This window comes from Ostreococcus tauri (genome assembly GCF_000214015.3).
Source record: "Ostreococcus tauri WGS project CAID00000000 data, contig chromosome 01, whole genome shotgun sequence".
In the NCBI taxonomy this organism is placed as follows: Eukaryota; Viridiplantae; Chlorophyta; class Mamiellophyceae; order Mamiellales; family Bathycoccaceae; genus Ostreococcus; species Ostreococcus tauri.
In genome coordinates, this window is record NC_014426.2 from 959,913 (window position 1) to 985,935 (window position 26,023).

Sequence of the window (26,023 nt, forward strand, 5' to 3'; positions counted from 1 at the left end):
GGCCACAAAAAGGTCCGCGTGTGACGCCAGGCGCGTCTCGCGGGCCACAAAAAGGTCCGCGTGTGACGCCAGACGCGTCTCGCGGTCTGATTTTGAAATCCGCCCCCGCAGAGCTCGACGGCGACGCGGTACCGACGTCGACCTCGACGCCGGGACGCGCGACGTCGTCCGCGCGTCGTCTCGCGTGGGGTCTCGCGCGCGGGATCGACGCGCTCGGGGCGTTCGCGCGCGCGGGAGGACGATCGTCGACCGGGGGTGGAGGCAGCGCGACGCGCAAAGTACGGTGCGCGTCGGCGCGCGCGATCGGGGAGGCGAAGCGCTCGAGAGGAGGGATGGAGATGCGTGCGTTTCAAGTCGTCGTCGCGGCGACGGTGGATGGGGGGATCGGGAAGGATAACGGTCTGCCGTGGAAGCTGACGAAGGACATGGGGCATTTTAAAAAGTTGACGAGCGAGACGCGAGACGCGAACGCGGTGAACGCCGTGGTCATGGGACGGAAGACGTGGGAGTCGATTCCGGCGAAATTTAGGCCGCTACCGGGACGGTTGAACGTCGTGCTGAGTCGGAGCGGGGTGCTCGCGGAGGCGAACGACGAGAACAATAACGGAGCGGAGACGCTGCCGGAGGGCGTGCTCGTCCGGAAGACGATTGACGACGCGTTGAGCGCCATCTCTTCGAGCGAGAAGCGGGTGGAGAAGACGTTCGTCATTGGTGGCGCGCAGATTTACGAGGAAGCGCTCAAGAGCGAGCGATGCGAGGCGGTGCACTTGACCGAGGTGGAGGGCGACTTTGAGTGCGACGTTTTCATCCCGAAAATCGACGCCGACAAGTTCAAGCTCTACGGCCAGTCCAAACCGATCACGGAGAACGGCGCACGATACCAGTTTTTGACGTACGTCACCAAGGATTCGGAGAGTGGCAAGTTCCGCCCCATCGCGGGCGAGCTCCTCCCGGCGGGTTGCGACGTGAAGCACGAGGAGCATCAATACTTGGACATGATTAGAGAAATCATCGACCAAGGAGCGGTGAAGGGAGATCGCACCGGTACAGGTACGATTTCTACCTTCGGCAACCAGATGCGATTCGATCTGCGTCGCTCGTTCCCGCTCTTGACGACCAAGCGTGTTTTCTGGCGAGGCGTCGCCGAGGAGCTGTTATGGTTCGTGGCGGGCGAGACCAATGCGAACAAGTTGGCAGAGAAGAAGATCAACATCTGGGACGGCAACGGAAGCCGAGAGTATTTGGACTCCATCGGGTTGACCGAGCGCGAGGTGGGTGATCTCGGCCCCGTTTACGGTTTCCAATGGAGACACTTTGGCGCCGAATACACGAACATGCACGCCGACTACACGGGCAAGGGCGTTGATCAATTGGCCGAGGTTATCAACAAGATCAAGAATAATCCGACCGATCGTCGCATCTTACTTACAGCATGGAATCCGGCAGCGCTAAAGGAAATGGCTCTGCCGCCGTGCCACATGTTCTGCCAGTTCTACGTCGCCAACGGCGAATTGAGCTGCCAAATGTACCAGCGCTCGTGCGACATGGGTCTCGGCGTCCCGTTCAACATCGCGTCGTACTCCCTGCTCACCTGCATGATCGCGCAAGTGTGCGACCTCAAGCCTGGCGATTTCGTCCACGTTTGTGGAGACACGCACGTGTACTCAAACCATGTCGAACCGCTGAAGAAGCAACTCACATGCGAGCCGCGGCCGTTCCCAATTTTGAAGATCAACCCGGAGAAAAAGGATATCGATTCCTTCACCTTCGACGACTTCGAGATCATTGGATACGATCCTCATCCCAAGATCGAGATGAAGATGGCCGTCTAACCGCCCGCGAGACACAGAGATTTTGTTTTAATATCATCCGTCACCTTCCAACCGACGCGGCGCCGCGCGTCACAGGCCGCCTCGTCTCGACATGCTTGATCGTCTCCTGCGCCAGCTCGACGTCCTTCGAGACGTCTTGCTCCAGCGATGGAACTGCCGACGTCTTCCGCACCGCGCGATCGACATCGTTGACGTGAGCGTGCGAGGCAAAACGTTCGTGGTCACCGGACCGACGAGCGGGATCGGCGTCACCACGGCTCACGCGCTCGCGAAGCGCGGCGCTCGGGTCATCTTGGCCTGTCGAACCGTTAAGAAGGGTGAAGACCTCCTCGCGCAGTGGATCACGGAGTCGGAGGCGCTGCGGACGGAACGACCGAACTGTCGAGTGATGCAGTTGGACTTGGACTCTCTGGAGAGCGTCCGAGAGTTTGCTAAGGAGTTCGTGCGGAGCGAGGGGCGATTGGACGTGCTGATCAATAACGCAGGGATCTTCGATATGTCGGGGTCATACGTGAAGACGCGAGACGGGCGAGAGCAGCACTTGCAGGCGAATTTCCTGGCGCCGGCACTGTTGACGATGTCGCTCTTGGACGTGCTGCGTTCGACTGGGGCGAAAACGGGCGACGCAAGGGTCGTCTTTGTTAGCAGTAAGCTTCATGAGCTCAGCACTGGCTTAGTTTTGGACGACATGGACTTCAATAAGCGCCCGTACGCGGCGGCTGCGGCATACGGATCGAGCAAGCTCGCAGAAGTGATGTTCGTGCGAGCGCTCGACAAGCGTCTACGGGTGCACGCGCCGGGGACGCGGGCGCTGGTGCTTCATCCAGGTAACATCGTCACCGGTGTCGTTCGCACTCTGCCTTGGATCATTCAGTTTCTGTACCGGATCATCATGAGCCATATCCTTCTGACTCCGGATCAGGGTGCACGCGCATCGTTGTATTGTGCAACTCAACAGGAGGCAGTATCCAGCGACACAAACGGACCCTATTTAACATCTGAGTGCGTCGAAAACCCGCCTAGCAAGTATGCGCTCGATGAGGAAGCAACGGAGAGACTGTGGAAGTACACACTGCAAGAGTTAGATCTAGATGATAGCTTTGATTAATAAATTACTGCGAAAACGAGTCGTTGCTATGGTTTTGACTTCGGTTGTGGCGACTCTGATCTACTTCACGGTCTTGCCTCTCCTCCCACTCCGAAAGCATCGTTCTCCAGCCCGATCGACCCATCGAATCCGCTGGAGACAGCATGCCGGGAGAAGTAGATTGTTGCGAACGAAGCGATGTGTCGGCCGGCGCCGCTTCACCGCCTCGGAAACTGAAGAGGTTCCCCATGTGCAAACCAGTGGTTCCAGCCGGAGCCGGCGCAGTAAACATGTCATAGTCGGCCACACTGCCCGGTGGAGTGGCGAACGATCGCACACTGTTGGGCGGTGAGACGTACTCTGGCGCACTCGCTTGCGCACGAAACATCGAGGCCGTCTGACGCGACGGTGGGTGAGCAGGCAAAACCTCTGCAAACATGTTGTTGTACATGTCAAAAAGCGCTTCTGGAGTTCCGTATTGGTCTTCGTTTACTTCGTGAGGTTTTTCAGACGAGACGGTCGACAAAGTGTGTTGACGCATCACGGAGCGGGGTGGATGCACTTGCACCCGTGAGGGCTCAGTCGGTGCCAGCACCACAGCGCCTGCATCTAGCGCTGGTCCAGGTGGGTGCTCCGGTTTGGTGTCGGCTTCACGTTCTTCGTCCTTAGCTTGGCGTGCCTTCTGCAACCGCACCTCTTTTTCGTGTTTTGACATCCGTTCTGGGCGCCCCCCGCGACGGACCGCCTCGCGCTTATCCGTATTGACACCAAGTTGCTCCACTTTCTTTCGTGTTCGATCTAACTTTACGACTGTCTCGACATGGCGGTGCTCCATCAATGCGGAATCATCACTCTGGCGCGCCGGTGATTCCGCACTCAACATTCTCACCTCTGGAGGAGCCCCCATCTCTGAATCCGATGAGTCCTGTGAGCTCGGCGGAGATACAACCTTTACATTGGACTTTTGCGCCTTCTTCGATGGACTCGCGTGCGTTATGGGGTTACTGAAACTCGTGTTGTGATCAAATCCATGAGGAGACGCAGAGGGGGATTCTAACCATGAATCTCTGCGCGATGCCGTCAAGTAGACGACCGCAACACATCCAATCGCCACGGCTACACGAACGTAAATTTGTGTTTCCGTTCTCGTTCCAGTCTCGACAACTGAGGTGCTTGAGTAGCCCATCAGCTCCACACACTCAATAAACGTTTCAGTGTTCTTGATGCACACCGAAGCGGTGTAAGTTCTCATTCGTAAGCGTGGATCGAATACAATCGTGAGAATGTCCTGTTTTTCCTCAGGCCTGAGACACGCTCCCTTGCGATCAACGAGGTACTTGGACACAAAGCCAGGATGACTCGGCGTCTCGCGAAGGTTCTCTTCGTCCACGCTTGCGTAAGCACGGGCTGCTTTGATGTTTGTTTGCAAGAGCGTCTCGTCACGTTTCACCGCCTTCTGTTCGCTCCAGCGCGTGGTACGCACCGAATGTGCTAAAAGTGGAAGCACGCGAAAGCACAGTGTGCGCATTTTTGACAAGTTTGTGACGCTGATTGTATTCGCAGTATCTTTGGATATCACCGTGATGTGCTCCGAGTTGGCGACATGGTCCATCTTCTTGGATTGAATTTCCAAAAATCTGGGATACGTCAACTGTGCTTGAATATTAACCGTCTGATGTCCATTTTGCGCTTCAGATGAGAACACGAGCCTCCCTAACGCCATTAAAGCGCCGTCTTCTGCTAGGCGATTCATTGATCTTTGTAGCTTCTCCAACCTATTAACGTCAAATTTGGACAATGACGCTTCCAGCTCATCTGCGTCGGAATTCGCAAAGCTGGCTAGCTCATTAGCTTGTCGATTAGTACTGAACAAGATCTCGCCGATCGATGCAGATTTCTCCGCCGGTACCGAGATTTCCAAGGCGCTCTCAAACTCCAAAATCTCTGACTCTGTCTCAAGAAAGCCCGACACCGAGACTGGCACTTCGTGAGTGCTGTGCACCGTAACTTCACGCCTGATTGTTCCGCCCTTTTTGCCGTATAATTCTGTGATTGGCAATTCTATTTGGATATCTTGATCTTCACTGAACACCTTACCATTCGTAGCCACTAAGTTTAACTGTGTCGTCGTCACGACGCCAAGGCTCGTCGCTAGACTGAGTTCAGCACCTCCGTCTCCTAGATTTTCGCCAGCTAACGGGGCCGCCGTCAACCTTATTTCTAGCACACCATCCGGTTCAAGTCTACCTTTCACGACTTGCGTACACACATTACCTGAAAGTTCGATGCAGCTATCAATATCGAAGACGTCCTCAGCGTACACCTCGCTCTTTGAGTCAGCTCGCAACGAGAACGTCGTTCCCGTTATACTCCTCGTTCCTGTAATTTTCATAGTATGTACCTCGACTGGGATAGGATTGTGGTTTATGAACTTGACGTGCACCTTGCGTCTCAGTCCAACGCCCATCACGCCGAAATCAACGTTACTCTGAACTGTGAGCTCTCCGCTGTAGATGACTATGGGAACGCGCGTGCCTGTGCGCGTGTTATTGTGTAGTATCCGCAAAGTCGTAGACATTGCCGCGCCATAATATCTGGGCTGAAAATCCAAAGTCACCGCTATCGATCCCCCTGCTTTGATGACCGAACCCCTCACATCCGAAATTCCACTGATTGGAAATGCTCGGTCCATCGATTGCGGAACTCGCCAAGAGCTCAGTATCACGTCTTGACTAAACGTGTTCGTAATCTCAAACGTCCGTCGAACCATATGCTCGCCTTCTGGTACTTTCTCTCCGTAAGGCCCGATAGGAGCCTGAAATAAAAGTTTATCGGCATCGAATGTCAGCGCACCATGCAAAACTCGTGCAGAATAAGGGACCCGCAACACGACTGAAGAGACGTTCGTATGCACACGTACAACGCCCATAATGGTGTCGTCGGGGGGGATGTTGACGGAACCGTTGGACATATCGGATTTAGAGTATCGGAAACATAAAACCTTTGACGCAGTGCGGCAGTACGCGAGAGGGAAGAGGCATCAGGTGGCGATGACAGAGCGATGGGCGCGCGTGGAGGGTGAAAAGTCGGGACGCGGGTACGTCGGCTTTTACTCCATGCATCCGGGATGGTGCGAGACAGACGGCGTCGCGACGTCTCTGCCAAGGTTCAACGAGCAAATGCGGGGTAAGTTGCGGACGCCCGCGCAGGGAGCCGACACGGTTCTTTGGTTGCTGACGGAGGACCCTAAGAAGTTGGTTCCGGGTGAGTTTTACTTTGACCGCGCCGTCGCTTCAAAGCACATCACAGGAGGGTTCACTCGATACGATCCGTCCGCGGTGGATGCCCTGGTGCAGAAGCTCGATACGCTCGCGACGGAGGGTAGCGTGCGGAGCGAGCGGGCGGGATTACGAACGCAGAATTCGTTTAACCACATGAGAACAAAATGATTCGCTCGCGACTCGACTTCGTGGAGCGCGAGCATCGCCGCGCACGACTATCGATACGATGCAATGCTACTTATTTATTTCGCTACTCGTACCGGTACCGATGGCGGTACCGGTGCGTACTACATTACAACATTTTCTAACGGCGTCCGATGGGCACCGGGGCCGGAGCGGGTGAATTGCCTTGCACGAGTCCAAATTTCTTCGCTTGATTTTGAACGGCGATCTGAACGTACGCGCCGACGAAATCGTTGATGATGAACACGGCTAAACCAGCAAACATGGCGAGGAACATGAGGCAGCACCCGACGACGACGATCTTGCGCATCATTTCGGGCCCCAAAATCAGCGAGAGAGACCCGAGCGGATCCATCAGGCTCAGCCTGGCGCGAACGGGCTCTCTGAGTTGCGGGTCTCTGTTCGGCGCGTCACGTCCTCTGCCCACGGGACGGGCATCCGCTTTACGCTGCGGCATCAGAGACAGCATGATTTCAACCTCACCTTGACACTCAAGCGGCTTGCTCGGGTGATACAGCTTGAGCCATTTTCCTTCCGCGACGCCGTCGAAGAGATTGAAGTTCGTATAGGTTTCCTCAAACGAAGATTTGAACTCGATGGTTGCCTCGTTTGCCAGTTCTCCATCAGGGGAGTTCTCCACAGCACGCATGAGCTGTCGACACATCCCAGTGAGCGGGATCGTCACCTCTCCGATGGCATCGTTCGCACTGAACAAGTCTCTATCGTACGCCGATATTCGCAGCGCAGCTCGAGACACTGGCAGTTCCAACTTGAACACGTTTCTGAAGTTGAAGCTGCCTCGGCCATCCGTTGCAAACCAGTGCGTGTCTGTCTCCTGGTTTTCAGAGAAACGAGTCTGCGTGCGATCGAGTCCTACCAGAGAAAGTTTGAAGAAAAGATCGTTCTTTCCTCCGACGTCCTTGTTCACCATTTTGCGCGCGTTGAAGGTGACGCATCGCAGCTCGGCCTCCATTACCGGCGGCGGTTGCAAATTGAACATTTCAGGGGGGTTCGCGCCCTCGTGAATCTCTACAAACATTTCGAGATAGCCTTGCGGTGCGTTGCTATCTGGAAGAAGAATCGGTCTTACTTCCAAAGGAGGCTTATCCGATAGATTTTGCGCCCATATTTGCGAGAAAAACCTGTCCTCAACGTCGACAGAAACCGTACCAATCAGGACGTCTTTCCCTCGTTTATCCCAATTCCACACATGGACGTCAAGGATCGAGTTACCAGGCACCTCCGTGGAGACTTGGAAAGACTTGTAGAACCAGGGTGAAAGCGTGCGCCTCACATGGTCGTCACGCTTTCCGTAACTCTTCTTCACCCCACGCAGGTTGACAACGAGATACGGATCACATAAACCTGAGGGATCCGAAGTGCGAAGATCTCTTCCTCGAATTGCGTACAGTCGAATCGTCACTTCGGTGGGTGGAGCGGCTAAGTCTCCGCCGCCGGCGAGGCGTTGGGTCTCAAGTAGTTCTTCTTTGGACATCGTGGCGAATTCTTCTTCTGGTTGCCATCTGGCCAACTCGCGCCTGTGACTCTTCTCGATCCGCTGTTGCTTTGCCTTTTTGTTGAGCATCTCCATCATTGTCGTCCGTTTATTCGGCTTTTTCGAGAGGAGATTTTCGGCGACGAAGCTCACATCTTCAGTGAGAGGGACACTTCGCAACGCACACTTTACGAATCCAGCGAGCTCCTTCTCGGATGTATTATCAGCAAAGTCCTTGGCGTGATACACGGGGATAGACATGAATGTGAGAGGGGCAAGTTCATCTTCGAGTAGACCACCAGCGATCATCATTCTTCCTTTCATCCATTCCGGAATTTTCCCAGTGCCATCGTCGAAAGTGATGGCAACTTCGTCTTCAGGTTCGGATTCAGACGCTTCAACTACTTCAATTTCTTTCTCTGAATCAGAACCAGATTTGTCCCTGTCGTCGAAGAGATCGTCGCTTTCGCTTTCACTCACACTCACGTAGGAATGAATGGTGCCTTCGCCGCTCAGCTCCGTTGCGTTTGAATCAGACGATTCTGAAGCAGAGTCTTCTTCGCCCTCAAATATAGATGGCAAAGTCCGACGATCTTTCAGTTTTGTCACGTCCCTGAGCGGAACATATTCTCGGCTCCCGTCCATCTTACGAACGAGCTTGAAACTCGATGGGTGCACATTCGGATCGACATTGAATCCCCTCCTCTTCATGCTCTTCATGCTCTTCATGCTCTTCATGCTCTTCATGCTCTTCATGCTCTTCATGCTCTTCATGCTCTTCATGCTCTTCATGCTCTTTGTCGCATTCAGACTTTTCATGGTCGAGAATTTGTTATCCGTCTGCGCCGTGCCTACCCCTGAACCGCCAAATGAGCTGTTGGAAGACATTTCTTCGTCGCTGTAATCGAAAGTTGCCGTCTCAGAGTCATCCATGTATAGGGTTGTGTTCGTGCCAAAAGTCATCTCTGAATGGGAAACCGTCTCTGACATCTCCGCCATTTGTCTCTCACGTTTCTCCTCCGCGGTGAGCTCTTTGACTTTTATGCTCTTCAGCTTGCTAACGAACGCTTCCTCATCCTCAGCCTTTTCGGAATCGCGAATTTTAAGAGGGTGTTCGTTCGTCGCAATGATATGCTGCGACGCTCCTCGCCCATCGAGTACGCGGATCGATAGACTGAGGCGAACCTTGGCCAGCTTTGTGAGCATACCTCGCAGTGTGAGTATTTCGCCCTTCATGTTCGCGTTGGCTCCAGTCGGATACATTTGAGGTTTAGAACGCGCCATGTGGCTTGTGGAACCAAAGTACAGCGGCGTGACTCCGTTCAGCTCGAACTCGACGGACGGGCGATACGGCGCGGACCCTCGGTACGGCGTCAGTCCCCGCACCCCGAGCACCACGATATCCACCGCGATGGCGGTCATTCCATACGTATCCTCGAGCGGCTTCACGGCAGAGTTCAGTTTCATCATTGAGAGTGATCTGAATGACTTGTCGTAAATGCCCGCAAACTTTGCGATGCCTTCCACGGGCGCCGGCAGTAGCTCGTAGTGCATCAGTATGTAACCGCCTGCGTCGATTGGAGACACGCTCAGACCCTTTTGAGGATTCAGCTGACGCATCGGATACCACTCAGGTTCGTTCGACAGTGCGCCAACCTCATAGTCTGCAATCTGGTCGTAGCGATCTGGTAAGTTCGATTCCAAGCTAAACTTGGAGTAAAACGAAAGGATTGAGGAGGCCATGACGCTAAAGTTGTCGTCTCCACGGCGCTCAGCCTCTAGTTGAGCGGGGTGAATCAGTGGCAATGAAAGCACAGATAACGGATCGTTATCGCCGAAGAAGTAGCCTTCATCTTTGTCGAATACCATGATGTTCAACGATGGAGCAGCCCACCAAGCGATACCTTCGAATTCTTGTCCGGCGGCGCCGGAACTTTTCCCAACAAATTTTTGCTTCGCCTTCTTCGGCGCGGCAGCCCCCATCTCAATATCGGCATTGAATCGTGGTTGATCAGCCTCCGAGTCAGATGAAGCGAGATCGGCCACTATGCCAGTGGCGTCGAGCACGAGCTTCTCTTCCTCTGAGTCGCTCTCTTCATCGTCGGTAACCAATGTGCCGTCTGGCATGCGTTTCTTGTCTTTGACGACGAGCGGAAGATCGACCGCAACGAACAGTTCTCTGAACCAGGATGGTGACGTTGTCGACTTAACGACCTGCGTCTCCGCGATGCTACGGCCGACTCGCAGCACGGCAAATGGGTCGCTAGATCCATGGGCGTCAGCAGCTGGTAAATCGCGCGCCTGGAACAGTTGCATGCGAAGCATAAACTTTCGGGTTGGAAGAGGATCGATGAACTCGTGCTCCATTTGCGCCGCAACACGTGCACCACGAACCTCAGCCTTCTTTTCTAACTGCTTGCGTCTATCCTCTTGGGCATCTGCGACGTCAGAAGCCATCGATTGCGCATCATTGAAATCGAGGGAAATGTCGTAATCTGCGCCAGTCATATTCTTCGCAGTCGTAGAGCCACGAATCATAAGGCGTAGAAGGACTTGCCCGATCGGCTTGACGTTCTCTGCGCGTCTACTTTTCCCCATTTTGTGACAGCTAAGCGCGTCCGCTCGGAGAGTGAACCAGCCTTGGACGGTCCATCCATACGGAAACTCCGCAGTGGTCGGTGTTGCCATTGGTCGAAGCGATTCGTTCACGGGCATCAGCTGTGATACGGGAATGCGACAGAAGCCTACACGTCGACTTCCGCTCGAGCTCATCACGTTGACGTTCACGAAAACATCCGGCGATCCAGTGCCAGCGAGTGGACCATCAAATGGCATCGGAATCTTAATCGTGAGCGGGGCCAACGTACACCGCACGTTCGCGTAACACTCGCCGCTAAGCGATCCGCCTTCACCGTACAGTAGAACGTTCGGGGAGGATGTGGAACTTAAACCCATGCCAACATCGACGTTCAACATCTTACCCGTCGCGTTTGTTTGGAAAAGCTCCACCGACAAAACTTGTGAGTGGAGGAAGCAGTGCCACTCTCTGCCCATCTTGTCAAGAACGCTGGGGAGTTTCTTCTTCGCACGGACGAATGCATTTTTCCGGTTCTCAGGCTCCAACGTAAACGATATCAACGCTCGGCCTCTGTAAGCCGCTCCGTCCACGTATCCCGCATTCATTCTCTTCGCTAATTTCGACATGCGCGAGAAGAAGGCGATCTCCATCCCTCGTAAGCCTCCATAGAAGCAATACCACTTCGGCTTAGAGTACGCTACTGGGCGTAACGCGATATCGGCCAAGCTAATTACGGTCGAGGCGACGTGATCGTCTCGTGACGTCAGGTCTCTGTCCATCACGCTCAGACGCAGCGGTGGCATCGCGTCCAATCCGTCAGCGCCGCCCGGCACCATGAGGCGCAGAACGATCTCCTCATCCCAATTAGGATTGGCACTCGTAATGACGCGAGTCTGTGCGGGTTTTGCCGATCCACACGTCACCTTGAGATAGGCGTCGAGCCCTCCCGAACCGAATCTATCCATGCGTGGAAACTCCCTGCCATTGTGCACGCTACACTTGAGAACATACGGCACAATATTCTTTCTCTGTAGCTCCGCCGCCTCTGCCAACGCCTTTTCGTGTGCTTTCTTCTCCGCGCGAGCGATGCGCTTCTTCCGCTGCTCTTCCGTCTCGAACGTGCCGACTTCCACCGCTGCTTCCTCGTCGTCGCTAAATTTTTCATCCAAGTGCAACGGCGGCGCGTCACCCTCGTGCAACACCGTCACACACAGGCACAACTCGCCCTGACTCCCCGTTCGCCGCCCACTAAAATCCGTCAACGAATACCACTCGTTCCAAATCTCGTGCGAGTCCGAGAGATACACCTGCGCCAGGTTGATATCCACGCTCCCGATCACCATGTCCTTCCCGATTCTCGACTTATCGCACACGTTCACCACCACGTTACACGCCTCTAACTCATCCGACGCCAGCTCTACATCGGTAAAATAAAACAATTGATTCCACAGCGGCGCCGCCGTCTCCTTCTCCACCACCGTCTTCCGCTTCTGCGCGTCGAATCCCGCGCGTTCCAACCGCACCTTGCCCACGACGTTCGGCAACCGATCCGCGCTCGACGTCTGCGTCTTCAACCGAAAGCTCATCAACGTCTGCATGAGATTAAACGCCGTGATCGCCTGCAGGTTCTTCGCCTCCACCAGGCGCACCGCCACCGAGTACCGCCCCGCCGGCGTCGTGTGTCGCGTCGCCCCCAGCGCCGGATCCTCATCCGCGCGCTCGGCGCCGCGCGCGAACCACCCCATCGCGCGTCGTCGCGGACGCGTCCTCACGCGCGCTCGAGCGATTCACCCGCGCGCGCGTCCCTCGCGCACGCTCGCGCGCGGGCGTCCGACGTCGACGCGACGCGATGGTGTTGACGCATCGACCGTCGCGCGCGTTTACCTTTACATCATCGGACACACGGCGCGTACTCGGTCTATGTACAAGCTATGTATCGTAACGACGACGGGTCCGACCGTCGCGCGCGCCGCCGACGCGCCCTCGACGTCGCTCGACGCCGCGCGCGCGTCGTCGAACGCGCGAGAGCGATGCGGGTCGTCGTCGTCGACCTCGACGGCGTCGACGGCGCCGATCTCGCGCTCGAGCGCGCGTACGAGCGCGCCGCGGCGCTGGATGACGGCGCGACGCCCGCGACGACGTACGCGCGCGACGTCCGAGCGCCGGGCGCCGCGGACGGGTTCATCGGGGACGGCGCGACGGCCGCGATGGCGTCGAGGACGTGCGCGCGGGCGTGGACGGCGCTGCGCGCGGGTGGGACGGTGATCGCGCGCGGGGGCGACGCGGCGCGAGACGCGGCGGTGCTCGCGGGATTCGCGGACGTCGTCGTCGACGCGACGCGAGGTGTGGTGCGAGGAACGAAGCCGGCGTGGGCGCGTGGGACGGCGTTTTCGTTAAAGTCGCGCGCGGTGCGGGTGGTGACCGCGGACGCGGGCTGGGGCGCGGACGCGGACGTCGACGACGAGCTCATCGACGAGAGCGCGTTGCTCACCGAGCTCGACGTGAATTCCACGGCGGTGAAGTACGACGATTGTGACGTCGGGGCGGGGAAGAAGGCGTGTAAGAACTGCACGTGTGGACGCGCCGAGGCGGAGGCGGCGGAGGAGAGCGCGAACGCGAAGAGCGAGGAAACATTCGTGAGCGCGTGCGGTAACTGCGCCCTCGGCGACGCGTTTCGGTGCGCCGGGTGTCCGTATCTCGGCCAACCCGCTTTCAAGGATACCGACGCGGTCGGGACGAAAGTCGAGCTCGATCTCGGGGACGACCTGTGAGCGCTCGATCTGTATCAACGACACGTAACGAACGCGAGACGACGACCCGCGCGCACGCGCCGCACTCTTCGAAGCGCCATGTCTCTCGCGCTTCGCCCCGGAACCGCGCGTCGAGCGCCGATCGCGCGCGCGTCCGCGTCGCGGTCGCGACCGCGCCGCGCGTCCACCGCGCGCTCGAGCGACGCCGAGGCGTCGAGACGCGATGTCCTCGGCGCGTCCGCGCTCGCGATGCTCGCCAACGTCGTCCCGCTCGCGCCCGCGCGCGCGGACGAATCGTTGCGAACGTACGCGGACGACGAGCTGCGGTTCACGCTGGAGTATCCGAGCGATTGGGTCGTCGCCACGGGGTCCCTGGAGAGGTCGGAGAACCCGATGGGGGGTGGCGCGCGGGACGTGTGGACGATCTCGCCGCCGGGACGGACGCGGGACGTGAACGTCACCGTCGTCGCGACGCCGGCTGGGGCAGATTTCACAAAGATGGGATCGCTCGGTGACGCGTACGGGTTCGGGATGGGGTTGGTGGCGCCGCTGCATCGACCGAAATTGAAAAAGGGACGGGAGGACCGAGTGCAACGCGCGGAGCTCGTGGACGCGTACGGAAAGGGTGATTATTACAAGGTTGAGTACACGTTCGAGCGACCGGCGGCGGATATTGATTCCGTATTTCTCGTACTCGCGGGATTGGGTTACGACGGACGCGTGGGACACCTGTACACGACGACGGCGCAGTTCCCGCGCGCCGAGGAATCGAAGTGGCGCGCGCAAATTGAAGCCATCGTCGATTCCGTGAAGTACCCGAAAGCGCTGTACGGCTAGACGCTCGGTAATCCATCGATTTTACTACCGTGTACTGTAGGTTATTTTAGTGGCAATTTATACAGCGAGCGCGCGAATTGAAAGAATGTGTCGCGTCTCAGGCACTGTCGACTCGCTCGAATTAGACTCTAACACCGGAATGAACTTCATAACAATCGATCAATATCTAGCGCGCGAGGGCTGTGACCTCGGCCTCGCGCATGATTTGCTCCGCGACAACCTTGACGCCCATGAGGACCAAGGGGACGCCGTTGCCCGGTCTCGTGGAGGCGCCGACAAAGTGCAAGCCTTCGACGACGGGGGAGTCCAGTTGCTTGATCCCGGTGCGCACCGGAGGTCGGAAAGCGGCAAGTTGAAGCAAACCGTGAGACAACCCGAATACCGCGCCGTTTTTAATGTTAAACTTGTCACGCCACTCCGAGGGGACGGTGACGGATTCGTGCGCGATGATCTCAGAGAGGTCCCCATGCCCGGCCTCCTTGAATCGGCGAAGGATGGCTTGTCTGCCAGCCTCGACGAGCTCGGCCTCGCTCGGGACCGGAACGCCGCGCTTCTTGCAGATCTCTTCTTGTTCTTTAATATTAGCGATCGGTAGCAAGATCATGAGCGATGCGCCACCCTCTGGCGCGCACGTCTTATCCGTGTACACGGGATTGTGGCAGTAAAAGTTGTGTTGCTTCGGCGCCGCGAAGTCATCCACCGTGGCCGGTCGGTTCCAGCTACCCTTGTAGTCGCCCGATAAGAACACGTTGTGATGCAACAATCCCGGGATCTCCTTCTTCAGGCACCAGTTGAACTCGAGCACGGAGCACGAATAGTCAGCCTTGTCCCATTTTTCGCTTTCCCGCTGCGCCGGCTCGCCGACGGAGTCGAGCATTTGGTCCCAAACGCACGGAAGGTCGGGATTCGCGACAACAACATCAGCGTTGATCACTTCACCGTCGGCGAGACGCACGCCAGTGACCTTGCGACCGGTGTGCGTGCCACCCTTGGCCTCCGCCATGCCGCTCACCTCTTCGGTTAAGATTTCCGCGACCGGGCTATTGAGACGAATTTTCGCCCCCATCTTCTCCGCGAGAGCGTTGAAGCTCTCACGAATCTTAGTAAATCCACCCTTGGGGTACCAGACTCCGTCCGTGAGCTCGGTGGCGGCGAGCAAGGAGAACACTCCTGGGGCGTTGTACGGACTCAGTCCGACATACAACTCCTGATACGAGAACAGCGCGCGCAGACGCTCGTCCTTGAAGTACTTCGCCATTTGGTTAAACTGCGGGAGCAACAAATCGATCGGATTCACCGCGAGCGCGAGCGGTCCGACGCGAGAGAGATCCACGAAATCTAAGATGGAGTTGGCGTCGCGCTCGATGAACGCGGCGACGCCGTAATCCAGACTCGCCCGCGCCCTACCGAGCCAATCGATGTACCTCCCGCCCGCGCCGAACTCAACGTCATCGAGTTGTTTTCGCATCGCCTCGATGTCGTACAAGAGATCGAGCGTGGTGTGATCGCCGAAGTGCGCCCTGTACGCCGGGTCCACGCGTTCGATATCCAAGTAATCCTCCAACTTCTCACCAACCGACGTGAACTGCTCCATGTACCGCTCCGGGAGTAACATCAACGACGGTCCGGTGTCGAACCGATACCCCTCACCCCCCCCCGTGAACTCCTCGCTTCTGCATCGTCCGCCGACGTCGGCGTTCTTCTCCAACAGCGTGACGTCGAAACCAGCCTTGGCGAGCCTCGACGCCATCCCGAGTCCGCCGACGCCACCCCCGACGACGACGGCGGTCTTCCCATCGCCCACCCCGCTCGCGCGCGGTCGCACCGACCCTCTCCCGGTGGTGCTCGAGCGTCTCGCGCGCGAACGCGTCCTTCCGCCCCATCGCGCCTCGCCTCGGCGTCCGATCGTCCCGCCGCCCGTCGCCGCGTCGCCGCGCGCGCGCGTCGTCGACGTCCGCGGCATCGTTACCGTCCGCGCGCCCCGCTCACGCGTCGTCGCGGCCGCGTGCGAGGTCGACCGCGTCGGCGCCCGCGCGTGCCCGCGGCGGATGATCACACGGCGATGGTATCATTTACCGGACCGATGGCGCGTAGTGCGCATCGCGCGCACCCATCACGCGGGACGATGGGCGGCGCGCGACGTCCGCGACGCCCCGTGGCGGTCTACGTCACCAGTCACGAGTCATGACTCGAGAACGAGTCCCTCGACACGACCGACCTCGCGGGGACGTCCGCGCGCCGACGCGCGCGACACTCCCGCGCGCGCGTCATGGCGCTCTTCGTCGCGCACCAGTGCGCGCTCGGCGGGATGAACGCCCGGCGCGTCGATATCTCTCGACCAGGTGCGCGTTCGTAGACGCGGGCGGTCGCGCGGGTGATCGCGCGGGCGCGGTGGGCGACGGGTGACGCGCGCGCGCGATGGAGGGGGGTCGCGCGCGCGCGGGCGCGAACGCGCGTCGGGGACGCGATGCGAGGGGGGGGGGGACGCGCGCGCGGGCGTGGGATGTGGAAGAGTATGCGCGCGATGAAAGCGTCCGGGGGGGGGGTCGACGGGCGACGCGCGCGCGTGGACGCGGTCGAGTTCGTGAATCGTGGGCTTGAGGGTTTTAGGTCTTGGAGACTGACGACGCGCGGTGTCTTTGAACGATAGGTGTCGCCTCCACGTTCGGTGTCGAGACCGAACAGGGCAAGTGGACTATGATTCGCCACGGGAAGAAGGACCCGAAGCTCAACAGGCCGGCGGATCAGCGCAAGGCGCTCCTCCGTGGGTTGACGACTGAGTTGCTTCGTCACGGGACGGTGACGACGACGATGGCGCGCGCCAAGGCGATGCGCAAGCCGGTGGAGAACATGATTCAGTTAGCGAAGGACGGTGATGATTACAAGAAGCGCATGGTGAAGGAGTACCTCTACGACGACGAGCTTGCCGAGGCGCTCTTCGAGCAAGTGCCGCAGCGCTACGCTGAACGCAACGGTGGCTACACGCGCATTGTTCGCACGCTCAACCGCCGTGGTGATAACGCCGAGATGGGTGTCATCCGCCTTGTTTAGGCTTGTGAATTAGGTCGCGAGCGCTGATTTTAATCAATAGGAGAATTTGTTTCAGTCTTGGCTCCGTTACACTCGACGCGCGAAATTACTTCTTGCCACCCTTCTTGCCCTTTTTCGCAGCAGGCTTGTCCTTTTCGCCCTCCGCCGCGCGTCTCTTCTTCTCCTTGTGCTCCTCGGCGAGTCTCGTGAGCTCGGCCGCGCGCTTCTCTTTCTTCGCGATGCCGATTTGCATCGCTTTGTAAAGCTCTCGCTTCTTGCGGGGCAAAAGCATGTACGACAACTTCTTCATCTGCTCCTCCTCGGTACCCTCGGCGAGTTTGTCGCGCATGATTTTATCCTTCTCGCTGAGCGCCATGTCGAAGGTAAGACGACTCTTCGGCTCGGCATCCTCGTCCTCCTCGGAACCATCCTCCTCGGAATCGTTCTCTTCGGAGTCTTCGTCCTCGTCGTCCTCGTCGTCGTCGTCGTCGTCGTCGTCGTCGTCCTCGTCGTTCTCGTCGTCGTCGTCTTTCTTCGCCATTGCCTCCGAGTACGAAACCCCCTTCATCTCCGCCTCTAACTCTTTTCTGTACTGCTTCTCCTCAGCCGCGGCTTGTTCTTCTTCGGTCATCTCTTCTTCGGCGTTCTCGAGCATCTTGACCGTCGAAGCACCGTTCCTGATCGCCCGCGCTTCCTCTTGGAGCTTCAACAGAGTCTTGGCATACTCTGGCGTGTATCCATCGTCGTTCGCGCCGATGAACGGGCTCAGATGCGGCGGACACTCCTTCTCTGGCGCGTAGTCCGTAGGTGGAATTAACACGCGCCAGTTCGCGCAATCGCACACCCACTGCGGCTGAATATACACCACCTTTGGATTGAGCTTCATATTCGTCGTCGGCCTGTCGATGACGACGTGCGTTATGCGAGGATCGTCCGGGTCGTAAGGCGAACCCTCTCCCTCCCAGCACACCTCACCGCCGAACGATTTGATTATAAAAATCATCATGTCTCGCGGAACCTCGCGGTTGATGAAAAACATGAGACCGTCGAAGAGCTTGGCGCACTCGCGATGCTCGGGCGTCATGCCGTCATCATCATCTTCGTCCAAAGCCATGGCTTCGTCATCGTCTTCCTCTTCGTCCTGATGCTCGGCTATCTGCGCAAGTTTTTCTTTAAGACTCTGTGCTCGGGACTCCACCGCCCGCGCCGCATCACTGTTCGCGGGAAGCGCCGACGCATTTGCGGCATCCGCCGCCTTGACCATTTGATGCACGACGGCGGCGAGGCCCGCCGCGGCGTCGTCCATCTCCTCGTTCAGCGTCGGCGGGTACCGCAAACCGGCGTCCTTGTACAGTTTGAAGTTCACGAACGTCATCAAGTCGTGGTAAAACTCGAGAAACGTGAGCATGACTCGATAGTCCACGTCCTCGGGCATGGTTTGCGCCAGCGCGTGCGGCTCCACCCACGTGATTTTCTCACCCTGAATCTCGGCCTCGTAGTAAATCCCCTTGACGGATATAAAAACCTTCCTAAGTGCGTGCGTGCGCACGCAGAACGACTTGAATTCCCGGCTCAACTTTTCAGACTTTTCCACAATCTCTGGCGCGATGTTGTGCCGATTGACCGTCGGGAGCACGGCGAACAGCGCGCACATGCACATCGGATCGTCCAAATCACCGAGCGCGTCTCGAAACCGCGGATACCGCTCCAAAACTAAGTGACTGAGCTCATATTTCGGTGTGTTCTCCCTCAAGCGATCGAGCGCGACGTAATTCTGTTTCGCCTTGGCCCGCTTTAACTTTCTCGCGTACGCTCTCAACTCTCGAAACTTCTCCAACAACGGCTCGTGATGCAAGAACGCGATATCCTTCACGTGATAATACGTCTTCCCCTGTCCCTGCGCCTTCTTCTTCGGCTCTCGCGGGTGCACGCCCTTCAAGATGCACAGTCGACGGAAATCCCCGAGCTTGAGCTGCAATCGCGCCAACGCTTGGTTTCTCGTCACGTACCGCGTCGACGCCCCCTTCGTCGTCCCGCGCTTCGCCTTCAGCACCGACTTCGGAATCACCTTCCCCGTGGCGTTCACGCGCTTTCGCTTCCCACCGCCCATGGCCCTCGCGCGCGACGCCCGTCGTCCGCGTCTCCCGCGCCGCCGCCGCCGCCGCGTCGGTGGGCGACGCACCGACCAAAGTCCTGGTACACGTGTACACGCGACGCGTATATTCTCCGCGCGCGTCGACATCGCGACCGCATCGTCGCGAGCACGCCCGAGTACGAGCTCGCGGGGTGTTTTTTACATAAACCCGTCGCGCGCGCGCGACCGCGACTGGGCCGAGACATCGCGCTCGGACGTCCACAGTACGCGCGATCGACGCCCAGGGTTCACGACGCCGCGCCGAGAAACTTTCTCCGGGCGCGCGGTCGACCGCGGGCGAGGGCCGGGCGAGGGCCGGGGCGTGAGCGCGACGCGCGCGGTGCGCGAGCGCTCGAGCGCGCGCGCGAGGGGCGGACGCGGGTGCGCGCGAAAGGGCGCGTGAAAGGGGGCGTGAAAGGGCGCGTGACGGGCGCGACGGCGGTGGAGGGCGTTATCGGGATCGTCATGCCGCGCGCGTCGACGTCGCTCGTGGACGTCGATGGAAGCTCGATGGAGGATTCGGAGAGCGAGATGGGGGGTGGTGATGGTGTCTGTGTGCGGTGTGACCGGGCCAAGGTGGCGCGCGCGGTCGGGGCGGCGACGGAAGGGATCGACGGCGGCGCGGGCGACGCGGACGTCTACGCCTTCGCGGCGGAGACGAGCGCGGATGGCGATGGGATGGAGATCGACCTCGCGCGGCGCGGTCGAGAGCAGAGGAGTGGTGTGAGTGATCGCTCGAGTGGGGAGTCTCCGGGTGAGAAGGCGAGACACGAGATGGGGTCGACGAGCGGGACGAAGAGGGTGGAGCGCGCGGGCGATCCGAGCGCGCCGGAGGGATCCATGGAGGAACCGTACGCGAGATTCGAGGATCTGTTCGGCGCCAATGAATTATTCTTGAAGTCTTCGAGTCGTGCTCGAGCGGCGCAGGTGGATATGTACGTTCATGATTACTTGGAGAGGAAGGTGTACGGGTACGCGCACGTGAAGATTCGACGCAAGCTGGCGAACGGTCGAGGCGTTCGAGCACGCAGGGAGGTCACGATGGAGCGACGCACCGTGGGCGTTGGGCGACCGGAAGATGCCTTGGAATTCGGTCTCGGTGAGAATCCCGCGTGCGCGGTGCGACATCCGCCTGTGCAGTCTTTGCCGACGACGATTTCGATGGCGCGAGGGGAGAAGGCGAGCGAGGTCAAGCTTCCAGCGACGTACGCGTCGAGACGTGAAGGTCCGCCCAAGACGACGGTGATCGCGCGGCCGCCGACACTCGCGCTGGCGACGCCAAAGGCGCCGGCCGCTGGTCCGACGAAGATGCGTAAAAGCGCCATCGCGACGAAGAAGGAGGCGACATCGAAGAAGGGTTCGGCGGTGGATCTCGAGCGCGTCGCGCAGACGCAAGCCAAACCGATGTCTGTGGCGCAGGTGGCGACACGGGCGGCGCAAACGAGGCAATCCCCGATGTCACCCGAACAGAGAGTCGTGATCGCGGCGCGTGACAAGACGCCGCAACCGATGCCTGATTTGCCAGTCGGCACAATCTTTGACGGAGACTTTGTGACGGACGCCGACGCCGACATGGCGTTTTGGAGCATGATCAACAATATGGAACATCAGTCACCGATGCGTTTCACGAGAGGTGAGCGCGAAGGGACGGAGAGCCCGTCTCGTGGAAGTGATAAAACGGCTTCGCCCAAGTCTACGGCACAAATATCCGCGGTGGAGAGGCGCGTTCGAGCGCTCGAGGCAAAGTTGGCAAGTGGCGAGTTCCGCGCTGCGCACGAGCTTCATCCTTCCGCGACCAAGGGTCATTCATCGGAGGACGACGCCAGCGCCGAGCGCTCGCCGGCACTCCCACCACTCGAAAAGCCAGCGGCCAAGCCATCACCAACGATCGACGACACCGCTCGCGCGAGTGCAGAGAACAAACCGCTCTCTAGCGATGGCGATAAGCTGCGGCAAGCGACGAGCGCCCCGTCGAAGGTGAACGTCGTCGACGAGGTGCACTCTCTGAAGGTAATTATCGCAGATCTTCAACGGCGTCAAGATTCTTTCGAAGTCGAGCGCCGTAGATACCAAGAGCAGCTGCTGGACATGGCGAACCTGCACAAGGAACGAATCGCGTCTCTTGAGAGCACGATCGACGCCTACGAGACGAAGTTCAAGGCCTCGGCCGGGACTTCGCCGCGCACCCCGGCGTACGAATCTGAGCACAATTGGCAGGCGCACCAGCCCGCGCGATTCTCTGGGGGGCGTCAAGGCGCCATACCGAGACACCACAACACAGCTGGACCTTCACGCTACCCGAACGAAATGCGAGACTCATTCCACCCACGGGCGCCCTTCTCCGATCCACGCGATTTCATGGATCGAGAGGTGCGTCATCTCGAACGAACTCTCGCTCGAAAGAACAAAATCATCGCTTCATTAGCGGGTCAGCTCGGTTCAACCAATTACGATCGATGGGATTACATCTGATCGGATACTATTTTGATTTGCGCGCGCTTGTCGGCACGATCGACGAGCTCGACGCTTCCGCAAACCTCACCAACCAACCAATTGTCTTATTAGCATCTCTGTACGGTTCTCAAACATGCGAACTATCAATCAGTAGTGACCAAAGCGATCCATGCTTTCATCGGAGAGCTAATGGTTGTTATGGAAATTTCAAATCACACTGGGACGTCGCCGCATCGCGCTGATCGAGACGTGCAGGACGACCTCACAACGCGCCTCGCACGGTGCCCCGTTTCGCCGCTACCGTCGCACTCGCGACTGCGTCGTCGTGCCATTCGTTTCTCACACCGCATGATGCACGGTGATGCGCCTTCGGTAACGCCCGAGGTCTCACTCGAGAGCACCACGCCTCTGGCTGCATCCGCGCCGCACGCATCGCCCAACTCTCCCGAATCGATGCACGGCGCGTCGAGGCGCGCTCGGACCGATCCACGATATCTCAGCGGGCTAGGTGACGACTCCGCTTCTTCGCTGACTCTGGACGCGAAGACGACGTGGGCGCCGACGTTGGACGGCGCCTCTCCGCGGCAGCCGTTGGAATCGATGAGCGCGGCGACGCCGCATCAGCTCATGGCCAAGTTTTTTGAGCACGCGTGCGATTGTGGCTGCGACAGCACGAACAGAGAGGAACAGACAGTAGCTATAGCGGCTCTGTTAGTGCTGATCGAACGCGAGCGCAAGGAGTTTGTCGACCTGGGGGATCGAGTGAAGACGCAGGACATCTCGATCTCGAAGCGCATGCATGAGATCCGGTACATCCGCGCGCGATTGGTGGAGAATATCGTGATGAGCGGATCGATGAATCAGTTCTCCGTAGTAACTAGCGCCATGGCGGTTCGTTATTTAGACTACATCCTCGTGGCGAGCGGATATCAGATTCAGAAGGAATGTTTTTGGGTGTATCAACTGCTCGCGAGCGCGTGCAATTTGATCGCGGCCAAGTTTGAAGAACCGGCTCAAAATCAGAGACGGAATCTCGCACGCCGACTGCAGAACACGAACGACATTTCATTCGATACCACGGCAATGAGTAAAATGGAGGCGATCGTCTTACGAGAGCTCGGGTGGAACGCCGCCAGGGTGACACCTTTCTGTTTCATTCCATACTTTCTAGTCATACTGGACTGCTATGACTTTGCGATGACCAGTCCGTGTCCATTGGGAGCAGAACTCCGAGCTCAACTCCTTCATGAAGCGGAAATCCTCACGCTCATGGTGCTCTACGAGGGCGCTATGTGTTCCTTCGAGAGTAGCGTCGTAGCGAAAGCCATCATCTGCATCTTAATCGCGAAGTTTTGCTCGAAGATCCACACAGCTGAAATCGTTGAACCCATCGTGATGAACATTTTTAAGAAGCTCGACATGGACGCGGACGCCGACGACTGCGTCTATGTCATCGCGCGCGTCAAAGAGTGTGCTGAGATCGTTGAAGCACTCAAGGAGAGCCTCCACAAGTTTGGACACGAGACGCAGTAACGCGCACGCCGGTAAAAAGTGTCGTGAGCGACCAATCTTTGCCCTCGGGTCCGAGCGTGACGAGCACGAGAGGAATGAAAAATATGGACCAACAGATGGATGAGAAAATTGTACTCGTTATGAGAAACGCAAACTTTGAGAAGAACATCAACGTGCAGAGCCAAAGAATGCTTCCTGAGGCCACAGTTGTGGCGGCAGAGCCAACGATTGAAACGCCCATGGTCGTAAGTGCGTATCGTACACGTTCGCCTCGCGTCTTGAGAGTACTCGGCGCTTCCACGTACGCATTCCCGATATGAATTCCATAATCTACAGATAGCCCTATCAGAATCACGGCCGCAATGGTCTCTCGAATGCCCAAATCCCATCCCATCGCTTGATAGATACCGAGGCCAAGTACTGATACCACTGTCCCGGCGACGGCTACCGACGCTATCGCCGCAACGAGTACATTGCCAGTGCTTAGAGTTAAAATCACAAATGCCATGCAAAAGCATATGCTGATGCCTTGAAACGTGTTTTCGACCAAGGTTTCTTGCATACGCATCCACGTCCACGCGAGATACGCCGTCTGCAAACCGTTTGCAACTCCCGGTGGCGCGACTTCGTTCAATTTGTCGACCAAGCTCTGATACTCGTCGTGCACGAGGCGTGAAATGCTCGCGGGCGCTTGAAGTTGCAGCGTACTTATGGCGGTCACTTTGATGAAGAACAATTCCATTTCACCAGAAACGTCGTTGAGACGAAATCCCATCTGTTGCACGAAACGTGAGCCGCTCGGTGAAGCACGAAATTCCAACAATTTATCAACTAACTCGCTCTGAGGCACGGGGAAATTGACCGCGCCGACGTGGTCCCGGAACGCCTCCATGAAACAGTCCACGTTTCGAGACAACTTGCCATCCCTGCACCCGGGTAAGAAGCACGGTGCGTCTCTGATGCGCAAGCATGATTCGAAAATGTGCGCCTGCGATGCCTCAGATGAGAGGTCAAACGACGTTTCCAGTAGAAGTTTGCCGCGAGCGTTGAGATCCCATCGACTTATGCCAGATGTGTCGACTCCTTCGAGGCCCCAAAAGATATCGACATGAACGACAATGTCATCGTCAGATCGCATGAACGCCGATTGTTCCCGATCGATGAACTGTTGAGAAAGATGCGAGGACGCGTACCACTTCTCTTGCATTGATGGCGTCTCAAGACGGAGGCACAACCGCGATGCGACGATAAAGATAGCGATGAAACCAGGGATGAAGACCAGGCGCACCACCGGACGCTCAATCGTGCGATAGAACGGTCCATTAAAGAAATTTTCTATGCGGCTCAGCTTTGCGCGTTTTGCACCTTCATTGCACGTCTCTTCACGCGATGGACACAGCCACTTCATGTGATCGAAATACCGTGCGTAAATCATGAGCGTCGCCGGAAACAGTAGCACATTCATCACGAAGAGTACCGCAATCATGGTCGCCGAAAGGATACCGAACCCGGCGAGCGGAGTAATAGAAGACCATGCCGTGGCCAGAAACGCACCTGTGGTGGTTAGTGACGTTACGAATATCGCCTTGGATGCCCTGCCAGTGCTGTGCACGAGTCTATCGTGCAGCGAATCGCCTGAGTCAGCAATCTCGTGAGCGCTCTGCCGGAACGCATCCCAGTACACGAAGACGTCGTCTGCCCCGATGCCTAGACAAATGAATATGGAGAGTGCCTGTATACTGCCGACGTATTCGATGCGAAATATCCACCGGTATATCATGATTGCGATCGGGAAAGACACTAGGATTTCGAACATGCCAACGGTTGCGACAAATATCGACGCGGTATTTAAAACGGCGTACAGCCAAACGGCGGCGATTGATCCGATCGCCCATGCAAGATCACTCGAAATCACTCTCGCAGAATCCCTCTGGCGAAGAAGCTCGGCGTCCCAGCGCGTGATAAGCGACCCTCTTCTTGTCGATCGCATGTAAGGCGAACTGACGACGTTACCCTTCATACCAAAGTTTTCAAAGAGCGTGGTTTCGATGGGATCGAGAAAAGATGCGAGAATCGCCTCTTGTTCATCCCTTCTATCGCTTACGCTGACGTACCCTTTGAACGGCGAGCCAACCGGGTACTTGGCTCGCGTGATCCCGACGACGCCGGGTTTCGGCGTCAAACGCGCCCCAAAAAATACCCGTAATGACTCAAGTTTCGAGCGAAGATGTCGCGCACGACGACGTCCGGGTCGTCCACGAGCCTGCCTCGGTCGTCATAAAAGTACGACAACGGCGTGAGCGGCGTGACGCACCCTAAGGGCGCTCCGGTATCGCCGTCGTACTCGACTTGACAAAACTCATCGAATCGCTCCATGACGAGCGTCTCGTGCGCGCGCATGACCTCGATATTCTCCCTCGTGAACACGCTCGCGCCCGCGTTCGCACTTTCCCACTGAAACATAAACGTCCCGAGCGCGTTCTCGTCGATTCTTTCCCTCCCGCCCACACCTCTCCCCGCGTACCTGCGCGTTCGCGCCGACGATGTCAGTCCTCCGCCTCGTTCGCGTCGCCCTCCCCTCGCCCACTCCACCCCTCCCTCCAGCCCCGCACGCGCGTCTCTCCCCCCCTTCCCATCGTTCATTCGCACCCACGCACTCGTTCGCCATCGCCATCGCCGCTTCTCCCGCGTCCGCGCGCGTCGTCACCGCATCCGCCCCCAGCACCCACTCCCTGGGCGTCGGCGCGCTCCACGTCAATCCACCCGCGCGCCACGTCCCGATCGCGCACGCGCTCGCGCACGCCCCGACGACGCAGAACACCGCGCGCGGTCGTCTCGCCGACGTCCCGA

At 58.0% G+C, this 26,023-nt stretch overlaps 13 protein-coding genes across 13 annotated transcripts; 8 read left to right on the forward strand and 5 right to left on the reverse strand.

The window, feature by feature from the left end:
- Positions 1 to 332: 332 nt before the first annotated feature.
- OT_ostta01g05920 (Thymidylate synthase) lies at positions 333 to 1,832 on the forward strand (the record flags this gene model as incomplete). Its single annotated transcript, XM_003074595.2, has 1 exon — positions 333 to 1,832. One exon carries the CDS (start codon positions 333 to 335, stop codon positions 1,830 to 1,832), a length of 1,500 nt encoding a protein of 499 aa, XP_003074642.2.
- Positions 1,833 to 1,923: 91 nt separating this feature from the next.
- On the forward strand, positions 1,924 to 2,940 carry OT_ostta01g05930 (Short-chain dehydrogenase/reductase SDR; the record flags this gene model as incomplete). The annotated part of the gene is made up of 1 exon (XM_022985489.1): positions 1,924 to 2,940. The coding sequence occupies one exon, from the start codon at positions 1,924 to 1,926 to the stop codon at positions 2,938 to 2,940; it is 1,017 nt and encodes a 338-aa protein (XP_022838360.1).
- A 4-nt stretch (positions 2,941 to 2,944) lies between these two features.
- OT_ostta01g05940 (unnamed product) lies at positions 2,945 to 5,848 on the reverse strand (the record flags this gene model as incomplete). The annotated part of the gene is made up of 1 exon (XM_003074597.1): positions 2,945 to 5,848. One exon carries the CDS (start codon positions 5,846 to 5,848, stop codon positions 2,945 to 2,947), a length of 2,904 nt encoding a protein of 967 aa, XP_003074644.1.
- Positions 5,849 to 5,867: 19 nt separating this feature from the next.
- Positions 5,868 to 6,368, forward strand: OT_ostta01g05950 (NAD(P)-binding domain; the record flags this gene model as incomplete). Its single annotated transcript, XM_003074598.1, has 1 exon — positions 5,868 to 6,368. The coding sequence occupies one exon, from the start codon at positions 5,868 to 5,870 to the stop codon at positions 6,366 to 6,368; it is 501 nt and encodes a 166-aa protein (XP_003074645.1).
- Positions 6,369 to 6,504: 136 nt separating this feature from the next.
- On the reverse strand, positions 6,505 to 12,201 carry OT_ostta01g05960 (C2 calcium-dependent membrane targeting; the record flags this gene model as incomplete). The annotated part of the gene is made up of 1 exon (XM_003074599.1): positions 6,505 to 12,201. One exon carries the CDS (start codon positions 12,199 to 12,201, stop codon positions 6,505 to 6,507), a length of 5,697 nt encoding a protein of 1,898 aa, XP_003074646.1.
- A 285-nt stretch (positions 12,202 to 12,486) lies between these two features.
- OT_ostta01g05970 (Anamorsin) lies at positions 12,487 to 13,227 on the forward strand (the record flags this gene model as incomplete). Its single annotated transcript, XM_003074600.1, has 1 exon — positions 12,487 to 13,227. One exon carries the CDS (start codon positions 12,487 to 12,489, stop codon positions 13,225 to 13,227), a length of 741 nt encoding a protein of 246 aa, XP_003074647.1.
- A 78-nt stretch (positions 13,228 to 13,305) lies between these two features.
- OT_ostta01g05980 (Mog1/PsbP, alpha/beta/alpha sandwich) lies at positions 13,306 to 14,043 on the forward strand (the record flags this gene model as incomplete). Its single annotated transcript, XM_003074601.2, has 1 exon — positions 13,306 to 14,043. The coding sequence occupies one exon, from the start codon at positions 13,306 to 13,308 to the stop codon at positions 14,041 to 14,043; it is 738 nt and encodes a 245-aa protein (XP_003074648.2).
- A 166-nt stretch (positions 14,044 to 14,209) lies between these two features.
- OT_ostta01g05990 (Phytoene desaturase CrtI family) lies at positions 14,210 to 15,793 on the reverse strand (the record flags this gene model as incomplete). The annotated part of the gene is made up of 1 exon (XM_003074602.2): positions 14,210 to 15,793. One exon carries the CDS (start codon positions 15,791 to 15,793, stop codon positions 14,210 to 14,212), a length of 1,584 nt encoding a protein of 527 aa, XP_003074649.2.
- A 519-nt stretch (positions 15,794 to 16,312) lies between these two features.
- OT_ostta01g06000 (Ribosomal protein L17) lies at positions 16,313 to 17,094 on the forward strand (the record flags this gene model as incomplete). Its single annotated transcript, XM_022985490.1, has 2 exons — positions 16,313 to 16,385; positions 16,694 to 17,094. The coding sequence occupies 2 exons, from the start codon at positions 16,313 to 16,315 to the stop codon at positions 17,092 to 17,094; spliced, it is 474 nt and encodes a 157-aa protein (XP_022838361.1).
- An 85-nt stretch (positions 17,095 to 17,179) lies between these two features.
- On the reverse strand, positions 17,180 to 19,183 carry OT_ostta01g06010 (BRCT domain; the record flags this gene model as incomplete). Its single annotated transcript, XM_003074605.1, has 1 exon — positions 17,180 to 19,183. The coding sequence occupies one exon, from the start codon at positions 19,181 to 19,183 to the stop codon at positions 17,180 to 17,182; it is 2,004 nt and encodes a 667-aa protein (XP_003074652.1).
- Positions 19,184 to 19,672: 489 nt separating this feature from the next.
- Positions 19,673 to 21,679, forward strand: OT_ostta01g06020 (unnamed product; the record flags this gene model as incomplete). Its single annotated transcript, XM_022985491.1, has 1 exon — positions 19,673 to 21,679. One exon carries the CDS (start codon positions 19,673 to 19,675, stop codon positions 21,677 to 21,679), a length of 2,007 nt encoding a protein of 668 aa, XP_022838362.1.
- A 333-nt stretch (positions 21,680 to 22,012) lies between these two features.
- Positions 22,013 to 23,194, forward strand: OT_ostta01g06030 (Cyclin, N-terminal; the record flags this gene model as incomplete). Its single annotated transcript, XM_003074607.2, has 1 exon — positions 22,013 to 23,194. One exon carries the CDS (start codon positions 22,013 to 22,015, stop codon positions 23,192 to 23,194), a length of 1,182 nt encoding a protein of 393 aa, XP_003074654.2.
- OT_ostta01g06040 (Sterol-sensing domain) lies at positions 23,154 to 25,816 on the reverse strand (the record flags this gene model as incomplete). Its single annotated transcript, XM_022985492.1, has 2 exons — positions 23,154 to 25,318; positions 25,384 to 25,816. The coding sequence occupies 2 exons, from the start codon at positions 25,814 to 25,816 to the stop codon at positions 23,154 to 23,156; spliced, it is 2,598 nt and encodes an 865-aa protein (XP_022838363.1).
- Between the last annotated feature and the right edge of the window lie 207 nt (positions 25,817 to 26,023).